Source organism: Phacochoerus africanus, chromosome 5, assembly GCF_016906955.1.
Source record: "Phacochoerus africanus isolate WHEZ1 chromosome 5, ROS_Pafr_v1, whole genome shotgun sequence".
Lineage (NCBI taxonomy): Eukaryota > Metazoa > Chordata > Mammalia > Artiodactyla > Suidae > Phacochoerus > Phacochoerus africanus.
The window spans coordinates 33,982,607-33,996,022 of NC_062548.1; the positions used below are offsets into that span (position 1 = coordinate 33,982,607).

The window sequence follows — 13,416 nt, forward strand, 5'->3', positions numbered from 1 at the left end:
AAGACGTCACGGTGGCGGGACGGTCAGTTACACAGTGGTCAATGCCATGTAGAAAAACATCAACTCATCTACCCACAAATGCATAAAGTCACAGAACAGATGTGAAACTGCTATAAATATCCTAACTCCTTTATCTGCAAAATTCTGTCAATTGTTTGTGTTTCTGGTAACTCTCATGAACATTTTATTACATTGTTCTAAAAAATGTTTATGAGTGATTAAATATAAGGATGAGGTGTTAACCCTATATTGAACTGAAAGGTGCTTGTCCCTTAAATTATTCAGTTTAAGGTCTTTTAATGACATTCCCCATAGGTAACCTCAGCATTATCTCATGTTCTTCATTGTGTGGGTTTGAGGTCCTGGCGGAGGGCCAAAGTGTCCGATAAACGCTCCTCCAGCACATCTGAGCCCTTCTCTTCTCACCAAGCTGAGCCGGGTCCTCCCCAAGAGTCAATCCTGATTGTCCACATACTCGTTCAGAACTATTGTGATTGCTATTGTCAATACATAATTTAACTGTTACGGGAAACATTGTAAACTTCAAACTTAAAATGATTATTTCTTGGAAACCTGAGTTAAATTCTTTGAAATGACTCAAAAGTTTTTTGGGAGGAACGAAATCACCGTCACATTACTTAGGGTAACTAACAACTGTAAAAGATGTGGGGAAAAATGATAAAATCTAGGATTTTTAAACTCCGGTTGCTTTTCATGTGTCTTTTAAGTTTTGTTCCACCAGGAGTGGAAATTGCAGATGGTGTACAATGGCTTCGCTTTACACAAGAAACATATGAACTCCGTTCATTAAAGCCTTGAAGGTCCCAGCCCTAAGCTGGAATACTGGCAAGTAAATGCCCGTTTCTCAAAGTTAAAATAACATGTGTGCCCACCTCATTTTTATAATTTTCTCATGTAAATAACTACGGCCCCAATCTTGTTAATAAAACACGTCTAACCACCCAGGAAGACGACAAGTGGGGAGAGGCAGATCATGCAAATCATGCTTAGGCTGAGGCTTAAACGCTTCCATTAAGATCGAGGCAGCACAGTTTTCCGCCTTTTCCTCTCCCACTGACCCTATCCAAGGTGGTGTCAGGAATACGTTTGGCAAGAAAATATTCCAAATGTAAACAATTACAGGCTGATGTTTTGGTGTCTTTCTGTTCCTAGTTTCACTGCTTCTTTATCTCCAGGAGGCAGAGGCTGTATTTCGGCTACTAAACAACAGGAAATAATTTAGATTTTGGCCTGCCAAACGTCTAATTCAATCAAAACTGGACTAATGTTAAATAAGGTGGGGGTGGTTTTAAGGTATTTAAAAAATTACAGATGAGGCATTCTTTCCTACTTCAAAAATCTCAACCTGAGAATAGATGTCCTAAAAACATCACTCATGGTTCATTTCTATACATGGTTAGGTTTTTAAGTGTTGGGTAGTCCTCTCTGAGAAAAAGCAAATATGACTCCCTGTGGTAGTTAAATACATTTGCCTTAGTTTTAATTATATTAATAAAGCCTCTTACAATGAGAAGGCAACTGAAATAGACAGCATTATTTCTATAAATATGTCCCTTATGGGTCAAGATATTTTCAGGCACAGAAGCAGCCCAAGTTACTTACCAGCAAACTTGCTTATCTGCAGATTCACTTATCCCTGACAGCTGGTGGTTGCGCCTACCCTATCATTGGAGTTTTGGAAAAGCTACCCCCATTGGAGTTTTGGAAAAGCTTTTTCAGTCCAGTAGACTTCGAGAACACAACCCAAGGTAGGGAAAGGAATCTACCTCTCACCTCCCACTCCAGATAGGGAAGTCACATAATCATAGATTATTTGGATTAGAAGAGACCCTACTTGGGACTATGGAGACCAGCTTCATACTTGGGACTCCTTTTAAGGGCCGCAATTGGCATATGGAAGTTCCCAGGGTAGGCAATAAACCGGAGCTGCAGCTGCTGGGTTACAACACAGCCAGAGCAACGTGGGATCTGAGCTGCATCTGTGATCTATAGGCCACAGCTTGTGGCAAGGCTGATCCTTAACCCACTGAGTGAGGGCAGGGATTGAACCTACATCCTCATGGAGACTGAGGTTCCTAACCTGCTGAGCTACAATGGGACTTCTTTATGTCTTTAACGTGGTGTCGGTCTGTGTTTACGCCCTATCGCAGCAGTCTGTCTGTTTCTTATAGAGTACTTTTCATGATCTGTAATTTATTTCTTTGGCCTGTTTATTATCTGTCTCTGACACTAGAATTTAAGTTCCCCGAAGTGGGGTGTCCATCTGGCTCACTTGAGTCTCTGGTGTCTAGCTGCCTGGCCAATGAACACCCCCCCCCCCACCTCCCCAAATAATGGTAACCATACCACTTCCCGAAGATTTTAGTTTGGACATAGCTGAATGACCTTCGGGGTATTATTCCTTATGTTGAATTATAATCTAATACTATGTAATGTTAACCTAATCCTAATACTAACCCCATCATCAGGCCAGAGAGGACAAATCTAATCTTCCTTCTGCCTAATAACTGTCTCTAAATATTTGAGAAGTTCTCTGAATCTTTCTCTATCTTCTCAAGGCCTAACACTCTCAAGACTATCATAGGGTCAAGCTCCTGGTTTTGTCAACAAATTAGTGAGAACAAGGAAAGAAAATGAAAGTTGGGAATTTACGGTGGAGATAACCAGCTTTCAAGGGTGCTCTGTCTTTAGAGAGAAAGACATCAAGGCCCAGGCCACACATCTCACCAAAGACGGCATGGAACAATCCTCACCAGCTTCATAAGTGATGAGGCTGGGGCATCAAGAAAATGCAGTGGGCCGTGAGGAGTCTGCCTGTGATAGTGGTCAGATCAAGCTGGCTTGTTGTGGGTAAGAAGCAACAAAGAGAATGGCCCTTGGCCCAAGTGGACAAAACAGGGTCCAAGTAGTTGAAAATCCAGGGTTAGACTTGAGGCAGTCCTACCCTTAATGACATAAGGAGTAGGCGCATATCCTTCGCCGATGAAGAAATCCTTTGGATGGGCAATGTTTTTCCAGAACAGTATATGGGAGAGAAGAGTCAGCCCTGCAACTGGTTATTTGGAGAAGCAAACCCTCCCCATGAATCTAGCGGAGCGTGTTTAGCTTTGGGCCTTCCTGTTGCTGTTCAGTTTGGAGAACGTCAGCCTGTGGGGTGACAGTTGTTAAAATGGGAGTGAACACAAGAAATGGTGGAAGTCTCACTTTTTTCCTTGAGAAATTGTAACAAGCAGAAATAAAACTTTTACCTTCTAAAATGTGCATCCTGACAAGTTCAGAACGATCTGGTCGGCTCCGAATCTTGTGCTTCAAAAAGTTTTCAGTCTTAAAAAAAAAAAAAAAAAAGACAGACAGAAAGTCTTACCATAAATTGCTCATGACTTACTGTGGTTTTGTATTTTTTTTTTTTTCCTTCAAGGTACTCCTTTTAAATAAATTGTATACCCTTTTGGTCATGATTTTGAGAAAAAGAAAAGAGTAGAAATTAGTATTTTGAGAAACTATTATCCAATATGTGATTTAAATTGCAGCCTTCAAAACTGTACAGGGTATGCCGGTATAAAGAGAGCACTTATAGACTTTTAAACTTGGAAAAGGCAAAGGCTCATAATTTTGAAGGTGATTTTTGAACAGAGAGATGATTTTGATCACTTAAATATCAAAATCAATAAAATCTACACTTTGGGTGACATAAAAATCCACCTAGAGAATCAACACGTTTCCTAAAAACCCTCATGTGTTTTCTTGGATGAGTTCATATCCTTAACCATAATTTCTTATTCAGAACTGTACTCAATTCTAAACAGTGGGGCTTTAAAATGGGTTTTGTATTTTATAAGACTCTAAGAGATCATTACTGCATCCTGGGAAAACTCTTAAGGAATTTTTTGAATATGCTTATTTTCATACCACACGATAGATGTTTCCCCTAAAACAAAAAGAACAAATAATGGCACTTTTAAAGAAAAATAAGAAACATCAATTCGATGTGCAACTACGGTGGAATCATCTCAAAGAACAAAAGAGAGCTGAACTTATAGAAGCATTACTCGTTCAGCCAAATTCTCCCTCCTTTGGTCAAATAAATGTTCAGTTAACATAAACCCAGTAGGGAAACCACGCAAGGAAAGATCTGGTGTCAGTACATGATTTGGGCAATGTGTCTGCAGGGGTAACAGAGTGCAGACCCACTCCACTATTATTCTAAAAGCTGTTGTTACGCTCCCAAAGCAAGAAAGTATGTACAAAACTAGTTACTGGTTTTAAAAGAACAAAATTTGAATGTTCTGTATTTTCCATAAACCTCCAAGATAAAACTACCCCAGGATATATTACTTTACATGCCATGTATCCTGAAAATTCACTACATTTTCTCTATTGACATATTTAGGAGCAAGACTGTTACGTGTCCACAGGTGTTTTCATATGAAAGAGAGAAGGGGAACATTTTAAACTGAAATTTCTTACTCTGGCTCGTTCCAAGCTTTTTATCTGCTCATGGAATGCCGCTGGGCTCTTCAGAGCTGTGAGAGGAAAAGAAATCATCTCTGAGGTATAAATAGAGGAGTTAATTCTTCAGTCAAATGTTACAGTGTATCATGTCCATGTTTCCTCTTAATCTCATTAGTGTGCACTACAGTTCCATTTACTCACTAGTTCCTTTAGGAGATCAGCAAAATTGAAACCTTAAATGTTTCAGAATTAAAATCGTGTCTTTCCACAAATAAAACCAGCGAATATTTAAAATGCAGCTGTATATAATGACAACTGAAAGATCAGATCAGGCTGGTTGCAGCCCACGGCTGGGGCAAATTACCATTACCAAGGGAACTGTCACACGCTTCCTTAGCAGGTCTTTGTTCTTAATGGCCATGTAAGCTACTGGAAAATGCCCACATGTCCTCAAGGCATTTAACCTTGGCGTGATCGAGCCTTGAGTATGAGGACTCGCTGCTCTCCAAGTCTAACAGATTAGAGCTATCACTCACTAAAACCCCACAATGGGCTTAGCCCGCTGCTCAGTGGTCAATCACAGTTAGACTGCTGTTGCGAGGTACATATAAGCCCCAAGACAGATGACAGGCTCCAAGAGGCTAAACGATTCTTGAAGTTCTATAGCGAGATGGTGGCTGAAGTGGGATTTAAATCTAGAATTTTGAATTTGGAAGGTTCATATGCTCTTTCTACCATACCACATGGAACTCATTCTAAAGACACTGGTTCTTTAACATGTTAACTGCTAGTGCATTAAACATTCCAGAATCCCAGAGAGGGGGGTAGGCAGTAGTATTATTAAAATATCACTCATTACAGTATTTCTATGAGTATCTTTGCAAAATCTCTTGCATGCATGGCCACCACTGTCTGATGACCCCCTGCACTTAGAACCATGGGCAGTCAGATGCTGTGGGTGGGACACAGGACTAGGATACTTGGGCTGGCACCTCCCAAACTTGACCAGTCAGCTCTTAGTAACATTCTTTTCAACTCTGGTACTAAGGCCAGCTGAAGCAGGTTTGGCTAGGGACCAACTCCTAAAAGCAGACTACAGCTGGCTTAGCAGCAGGGTTTTGAAGCATCATACTTTGATCCGGTTTGATTGGTTCATATCAGGAATGTAGTGGTGGGGAAATCTGGCAGATTATCAAATCAGCTTCTGATAGCTGGTTTTATCACAATGCTGGATTTAAAATACTTAGATACGCAATTAAGAACATTAAGAACAGCCCAGGAAAAAAAGTTTCACTGGGAAAAATATCTCCTGCAGAGAAAAATTGTTCCTTATCACAAACCAAAAAAGCTAACAGCAATGATTCTGAAGACTGGGAGGCATAAACGTATTTTGTAATTTCTTTCTAGTTTTTTGAAGCCAAGTAATTTGCTTCTTGGGGAAATCCAAAAGTAAATCCTAATAGCCTATACAAAACGCCACTCTTCTCTAATATATAAAACCACCTCCACACTTGCTAATGAAAGGTAAACAAAACAACTTGGACAAATATTCTAAAATTAATCAACTCTCAAAAATGAAGGAATGAAGCCTACAGTGACTTGGGAAAGACCTGTACTTTGGCAAGAAATATTTTATTAATTACAAATAGAATGTTTATTAGTCCTGTAGTTGAGATACACTGAATTATACAGGCCATACTACAGCATCAGAGAATTAATTTGAGTTTAAGTAGAAACAGGTTTGGAATTAATGTATCATGTTACTTTTGCAAGCCTAAGCACCACTGGATTCATTATCTAGAGTGATTACCTCAGGTCTTAAAAAACAATACTAATGTTGAAGTTTGAGTAAGAACTGATAGCTTAATTACAGAGTTTTAAAGGCCTGCTGCGATAATATAAAATTCAAGTCCATCTTTTAAGCTGCATCTAGTTTCCAAAATGCATTTTAAATGATTCCATTAAAAGGTTAGCAAGGCCGAGGCCTGGCTTTTCCTTATAAACTCATTTAATAATCATAACTGGAGTAAATGGACAAAACTGAAAGGAGAGTGTGATTTAGCTGCTCCTTAGACATGCCCATTCTGTTACATCACGTTAGAAATGACGACGACACTTCTGTCTTACGTGGCATGATGCCCTGGTCCACTAGTTGTTCTCTCGTCCTCCTCTGCTGCAGCCTCAGCTGGAGCACTGTGAATAGGAAATAAGCACCGTTAGAGATGACGGGCGACTGCAGGACCCAACCCAGCAAGTTCCAGAGGAGGTACAACTAAGCTGTATTAAAACCCTTCTATTTCATCATTGAATAAGGATACTACTACCTGGCACCATTTAACCTGTAACAACAACAAAAAAAATCAGTTTGTGACTTCTGCCTGTTTGGTGAACTCTGAAGTTCTCTCAGCTTTTCTGTGTAGTCAGTTAGTAATTTTAATTTGATGATTAAAGCTAAATATTTGTTGTTTAAATATAATCACACAGGACTCGGCAAATAAAAACAGTTGGCTTACACAGTGTCTTATTCATAAAATAGGAATAGGCAGTTACTTGACGTTCCTTTGTTGTTTTTTTTTAAGTTAATAGCAAAAAATGTATATTAAGGAAAGCCTGATGTATCTGGAAGAACTTACTCCATCTGGAACAAATTTTAAATAGCTTTAATGAAGGCCAACTTCATAATAAAAATTAAACCTATGAGATATTACTAATGACCCAAAAGGAAAATTTCTGAATTAAGATCTTAAAGTCTAATCTTCACAGAAACCTAACACTATATATCATTCTAAGTTCTTAGAAAGCCGCAAGCCAACTGATACCTAATCATTTTAATTAAAAGAGTAAATACATCTTTAAACTTGTAGAGAACAAGGCATACATCACAAAATGTGGAAATCCAGTTTGCCAAGCTTAACTAAAAAAAAAAAAAAAATTCCCCTAGATTTCTCAAGCAAATTCCTTTCGTAGCATCTCCATGTTTTTGCCTGGAAAACGAGCCGTTTTCAAAAAAGAGTAATACATGAAATAACTCAAAAATGTTTTCCTTGGTTTATCTTATATTCAATTTTAAATTTCCACTTAAAATTTTTATTTCATACCATGGATGAAAACAAAGATTAGGATTTTTAAGGGTTTGCTTAAAGGTTGTCAATATGCAAAAAACAAAAACAAAAACAAAAACAAAAAATCACCCATGTGTATTCCTTAAACGGTAGGGAAGGAAGACAATTTTTTAGCAAGAGAGTGATGAGGCTGGCTTGGACCAGGTTCAGATGTGATGGGACATAACAGCTCCTATTTGCAATGAACCCTGAGACCTGAAGATGCAGGGCCTGTGGCCCTCGGAACCTTTGCTTTTTGCTGGCCCTTGTGCTGACTGCAGAGCAGAGCACAGTCTTAGATACACTTCAAAAAAAGTCTAGACTATAAAATGCCTTTAAATATATTTTCGTGTTCATTGCATATTCATGGCATATTCTTTTCATACTTATTAAACACTGAAAAAACTTCTTTTATCTTCTTTTGGGTGCCACAGGATCCCAAAGCTTATTGACATCCCATTTAGAACTGAAGCAGCCGACAAGACTCTACCACACAAAGCAAAAGAAAAACTTAAGGAGTCAAAAAAAAAAAAAAACCATATGCACGTTTCTCACATTAAAATGTTTTGTGATCCTTTGAATCAATTATGCTCTAACACAAAGATCTTTGCCCTGATACCTTACAGTTTACTGGGCATGGTACGTTCCCACTGTACTTTCCTAGGAACAAATACAACAAGGGGACGACCTGTGCATCCGATAGCACCCAAATGCCGGCATACTCCGACATTCTTCTATGAACACTGAAGTTAACGCTTGTCTGAATTTAGGGTGGTCATCTTCAAGAGGCAGAATCCCAAGAAAAGGAATATGGAGGAAGAAAAGGGTCAGAACAATCTCTGGTTCAAAGGCTGACACTTCTGGAACAGGGTGACCATGGCTGTTGGAGAATCTCCAACAGCCATAGAGCAGTTAGCTTTCCCTCCTCCCAAAGGAATCTTCAAAGAAAGGGAGACAAAAACATCAGCAGCCCCCCCCTTTTGGGTAACAAACAAACAAACAAACAAAGCACCATACCAGTGAGACAAATGTACCACACACAATACGTATTTTTAGGCGAATGCCATCTTGGAATGACAGATCACGTTTGCAACAACTTGATGACAACAGCTTGTTGGCCTTGAAGCATCTCCCCACTGTACACGGGTCAGCTGCCCTCAGGCACGTGGAGAGCAGCCCTATCAGCTGTACTGTCTTTCACTAGAAATTGCATTTTCATGCTGTCGTGTGAGGGTATCTGCTACCATGACGGTAAAATGCAAAATGAGTACATGTCACTAATTGCCAGCTCTTAAATAAAACAAAGCCACTGTGTTTTCCATCCAGTTTTCTTCATGGCATAGCAATTAAGCCTACTAATTTCACACTGCTCAAAGACAGGAGAATAGTCTTCCTAATCAATGCTTGCATCATTGCCTATTAATTTTCCCAAGAAGCAATATCCTCACACTACAAGTACTCCAAGGAGGGGTTGCAGGCAGCCTTCTGCAGGTATGTTCATTCATTAAAGCCTATTAGGTGTCGATTAGTGCCCTGCAGGGCGTGTGCCTGGGATTCACGGGAAAGAGCAGCAGCAGCTGTGAACAGAGGGTCTGTTTCTAAGCAAAGACATTACAAAGAACATGAAAGGAGAAAGAGGCAAATAACTAGTCATGGTGTTAGGGCTGTGGATTACCCAGTTTGATTTAGTTTTTACCTGCATCCAATAGGGGGGCAACACGAAACATCATGCTAAATAAAAGGCACAACGCCCCATCAAAAGACTGGCCACTTTTGGTTAACATTAAAACACAATTATAGGAGTTCCCATCATGACTTGGTGGGTAACGAACTCAACTAGTACCCATGAGGACTTGGGTTCAATCCCTGGCCCTCCCTCAGTGGGTTAAGGATCCAGTGTTGCTGTGAGCTGTGGTGTAGGTCGCAGACATGGTTTGGATCCTATGTTGCTGTGGCTGATTTGTCCCCTAGCCTGGGAACTTCCATATCCTGTGGGTAAGGCCCTCTAAAAGACACCCCCCCCCCCCAAAAAAAAAACTATAAAACACAATTATAGTATTGGTTCAAATCAAATATAACCCAGTCACTGACAACTTGATGGACACTCTTCTGTGAACAACTAGTGGTTACAAAAGTACCAATCAAATAGGTAAGGCTCATAATTTGACAACATCGAACTTCCTTTAACTACTTTCCACTCATCAGATGAACAAAAACTTAACAAAATAAATGACAAGCAACAACTTCACCTTAAAGGCAGACCATCCAGGCTGGGACAAAGCTTGCATGATGTGAACAGCCTAATTGTCCTGGAACACTAGAAAACTAGAGTTGGGCAGCCTTTGGCAGTGCCCATCCAGACTCTGAAGGGGCAAGAAACTCGGGAATAAGAGGACCCGACTCTTAAAGACCAGGTAACATTCACAGTTGTGCATATGTGCTCATCTTGAGATGCTTTACCAGGTTAAGCTTGGAGACCGTCTTCCTCCCTTTGCAGCCTCCACACTCATCATCTGCGTGGAGGGAGGAAAGGCCCAGGTCACTGGACGCTACTGGGCTGATGAACACTTGCAGTTCTTAAGACCGGTGGATAAACCGACAGGCTGGCTGATCTCTGGAAATGACATACTTTTGTTCACAAGACTGCTCTCCTGTAGCCATACACCAAAGAACAGATGCTGGTCCAGCACTGCTTTCCTATGGCGGTAGTGGTGGGGTGCGGGGGGCTGCCCCAAAGCCAATCTTGGGGGCAATGGCCTGTGTCTGAAAACTAACTCCAGAGCATTCCTCCCCCCACCCCCACCATGGGTACCTTGCTGACTTGATAAACTGTACTACTGGGCTGATATCACTGCTTCTAACCTACTAGGAAACTGACTAAAATTCAGTAACTCCAAGGCCATCTTGCTATAGAACACTGGAGGGAGGAAAAACAGTTCCAAAGAGTGAGTGAATAGTTACATCTTTCAGAAACAAATGACACACTAACAACTGAGTTCAAATAGAATTCATGTTACAATTTCTCACATTTGAGCATTTTCAACAAATGCCTTTATCTTGGAAAAATGTAGAAGTGAAAATAATCTGATACACAGTTCTAAGAAGTTCTTAAATTTATCTATTTTTTGTCTTTTTAGGGCCTTACCCACAGCACATGGAGGTTCCCAGGCTAGGAGTTGAATCAGAGCTGCAGACACTGACCTACACCACAGCCAGAGCATCACCAGATCCAAGCCCCGACTGTGACCTACATCAGAGCTCATGGCAACACTGGATCGCTAACACACCGAGCAAGGCCAGGGATCAAACCTGTGTCCTCATGGATGCCAATCTGATTCGTTTCCACTGAGTCACAATGGGAACTCCAGAAGTTCTTAAATTTAAGATGGTTGGGGTTAACCTGTTTGTTTTTCTCAAAAAGGGTGTGTGTGGGGGGGGGGCACAGAGGTTTTAAAAAAATGTATCTCATTATACAGCTAGCATTGTATTCTCTGTGCAAAAACAGTTACCACAAGTTGAGAATCCTGTAACGAATCGGCTCTGTATTTCCTTTTTGCGAGTGCGTGCATGCATGTATGCGTGCGTGCGTGTGTCTTTTTAGGGTCGCGTCAGCGACATATGTAAGTTCCCAGGCTAGGGGTCGAATTGGAACTAGAGCTGCCGGCCTACATCACAGCCACAGCAACTCAGGTTCTGAGCTGCACCTGTGACCTGCACCACAGCTCCCAGCAACACCAGATCCTTGATCCACTGAGCGAGGCCAGGGATTGAACCCGCATGTTCCTGGATACTAGTCAGATCTGTTACCACTGAGCCACCATGGGAACTCCTGTAACAGCTCTGTATTTCCTGATGACAAAACTCACAAGAGGTACAGCAGGGGCCCTCCCATTCACAGAAGATGAAGTTATAGAGCCATCTGCTTTTTTAACTAGTCTGAGTACAAGTCTTTTTATTAAAAACAAAAACAAAAACTCTTCAAATACTAAAAGAATATATTTCATTACACAAAATAAGGACATATAAAAAAGGAGAGGAAGAAACCAAAAAGAAAAACCATCAATAATATCATCACCCCGGAGAGACACACAACTACTGTTACCTTACTGGTGTACTTCCTTTGTCTCTCAGCTAAGCATATTTTTGACTCTCTGCTTCTACATACTATGATCTCATTGTATGTACAATGATAAGCAATCTTACTTCAGTGGCTACATAAAATATTCTGTTGATAGACACACATATCTTTCTAAACATCCCCTTCTTATTTATCACTTAGGTTGTTTCCAATTTTTGCCAGTACTATAACTAATGCTTTGGTGGATTTTTTTTTTTTTTTTTGGCTTTTGTCCACCCCCCCCACCCCCTTTTTTTTTAAGGGCTGCACCGGCGGTATACAGAGGTTCCCAGGCCAGGGGTCCAATCGGAGCTGTTGCTGCCGGCCTACACCAGAGCCACGGCAACGCCAGATCTGAGCCGCCTCTGCAACCTATACCACAGCTCACAGCAATGCCTGATCCTTAACCCATTGAGCGAGGCCAAGGATCGAACCTGTAACCTCACGGTTCCTAGTCAGATTCGTTTCTGCTGCATCACGATAGGAACTCCTCTGGTGAATTTTTTGTGTATGAAGTTTATTCCTTACTTCTAGTTACTTCCTTAATTCTTAAAAGGAGTAATACCCCTATGTGGTCCGTATAAGGCATGGCTGTAAAGTAATGAGACTAATTTGTGTACAAACTATCATCTTTGAAATTACAGTAGATGTGTGAGAACATGTATATTTTATATCTGTTGCATTTAGAGAAAAAAATGTTAATTAACTTTTGAATTTTTCCAAGGTGATGTGTCTTGTTACCTCTTAGGACTAACATTCATGTTTCCTATTGTGTTTCAACAAAGAGAAAAATGGTTATGATTTTGAAAATTCTAGTGTTATTCCTTGTTACAACCAACAAAAACAGTATTGTGTCAATATAAGCGTTTTCAACTTGCTCTTCCTTTAATACATAAAAGTAAAAATTCCAAAAAATGAAAGGTAGCTTATCTAAGGGCAAAGAGGAAATATCATTGTTATTTGTTATCAGAAATAGTTTAGATATTAAAAGTCTCATCTTTTAGTTCCTTTCCCCTGAATCTTAAATGGATTAAAGTGCTTTTAGAACAAAATTTTAGAATTAGTTTTCAATATTAAAAAAACCTTAAAATATAATAATGTCTTTCACATAATACTTATACCCCACTTTAAAATTTTTAGCTGCTTTTTGAACCAAGGTGGTACGTCAATTCTCTTTTGTTTCTGTAAGTGGTATGTTTAAAGTGTTTTCATAATACGACATAAAGTGCCTTTCACTCTAAAGAAAAAACCTACATTATGTAGCATTTTAAAAACATACAGCAGTATAGCATGAGTTGAACAAGCCAAAACAAAGCATCTTTTGGGGCCAGGGGATTTGCAAGGGGATATCTCAGGGCTATATATTATAAAAACAAGGCAGAAATGACACTTTCTAGGAAGCAGTGTGGCAGGCAGCCACAGTCTTAGAAATTCTTTATGAGCAGCTAGTTTCACTGTGGGGTCTGAGGAGGGTGGGGGGAGATGAGCAGCTATCTGCAGGTCAGAGAGAGGATCCAATGTACATTACTTAGTTACAGGACAAGGAACAGAATCAACTGCAGAATCATGGGGGAGGGAAAAAAAAATCCCCAAGCCCTGAGCCAGTCAAGTGAAGGATGGGTAAACCACTGGGCAAAAGCAAAGATGGAAAACTAAAGAATATTCTAGAATTGGCTACGTATTGACCCTGAAGTTAATATTAGGTGAAAAACAGAACTTCGTTTG

At 40.1% G+C, this 13,416-nt stretch overlaps 1 protein-coding gene across 1 annotated transcript in view; it reads right to left on the reverse strand.

Annotated features, from left to right (window-relative positions):
• MRTFB (myocardin related transcription factor B) overlaps positions 1–13,416 on the reverse strand; it is a 146,039-nt gene that overhangs the window by 53,279 nt on the left and 79,344 nt on the right. Inside the window, 3 exon segments of the mRNA XM_047780466.1 lie at positions 3,270–3,345; positions 4,489–4,544; positions 6,601–6,666. Coding sequence (XP_047636422.1) covers positions 3,270–3,345; positions 4,489–4,544; positions 6,601–6,666 — 198 coding nt within the window.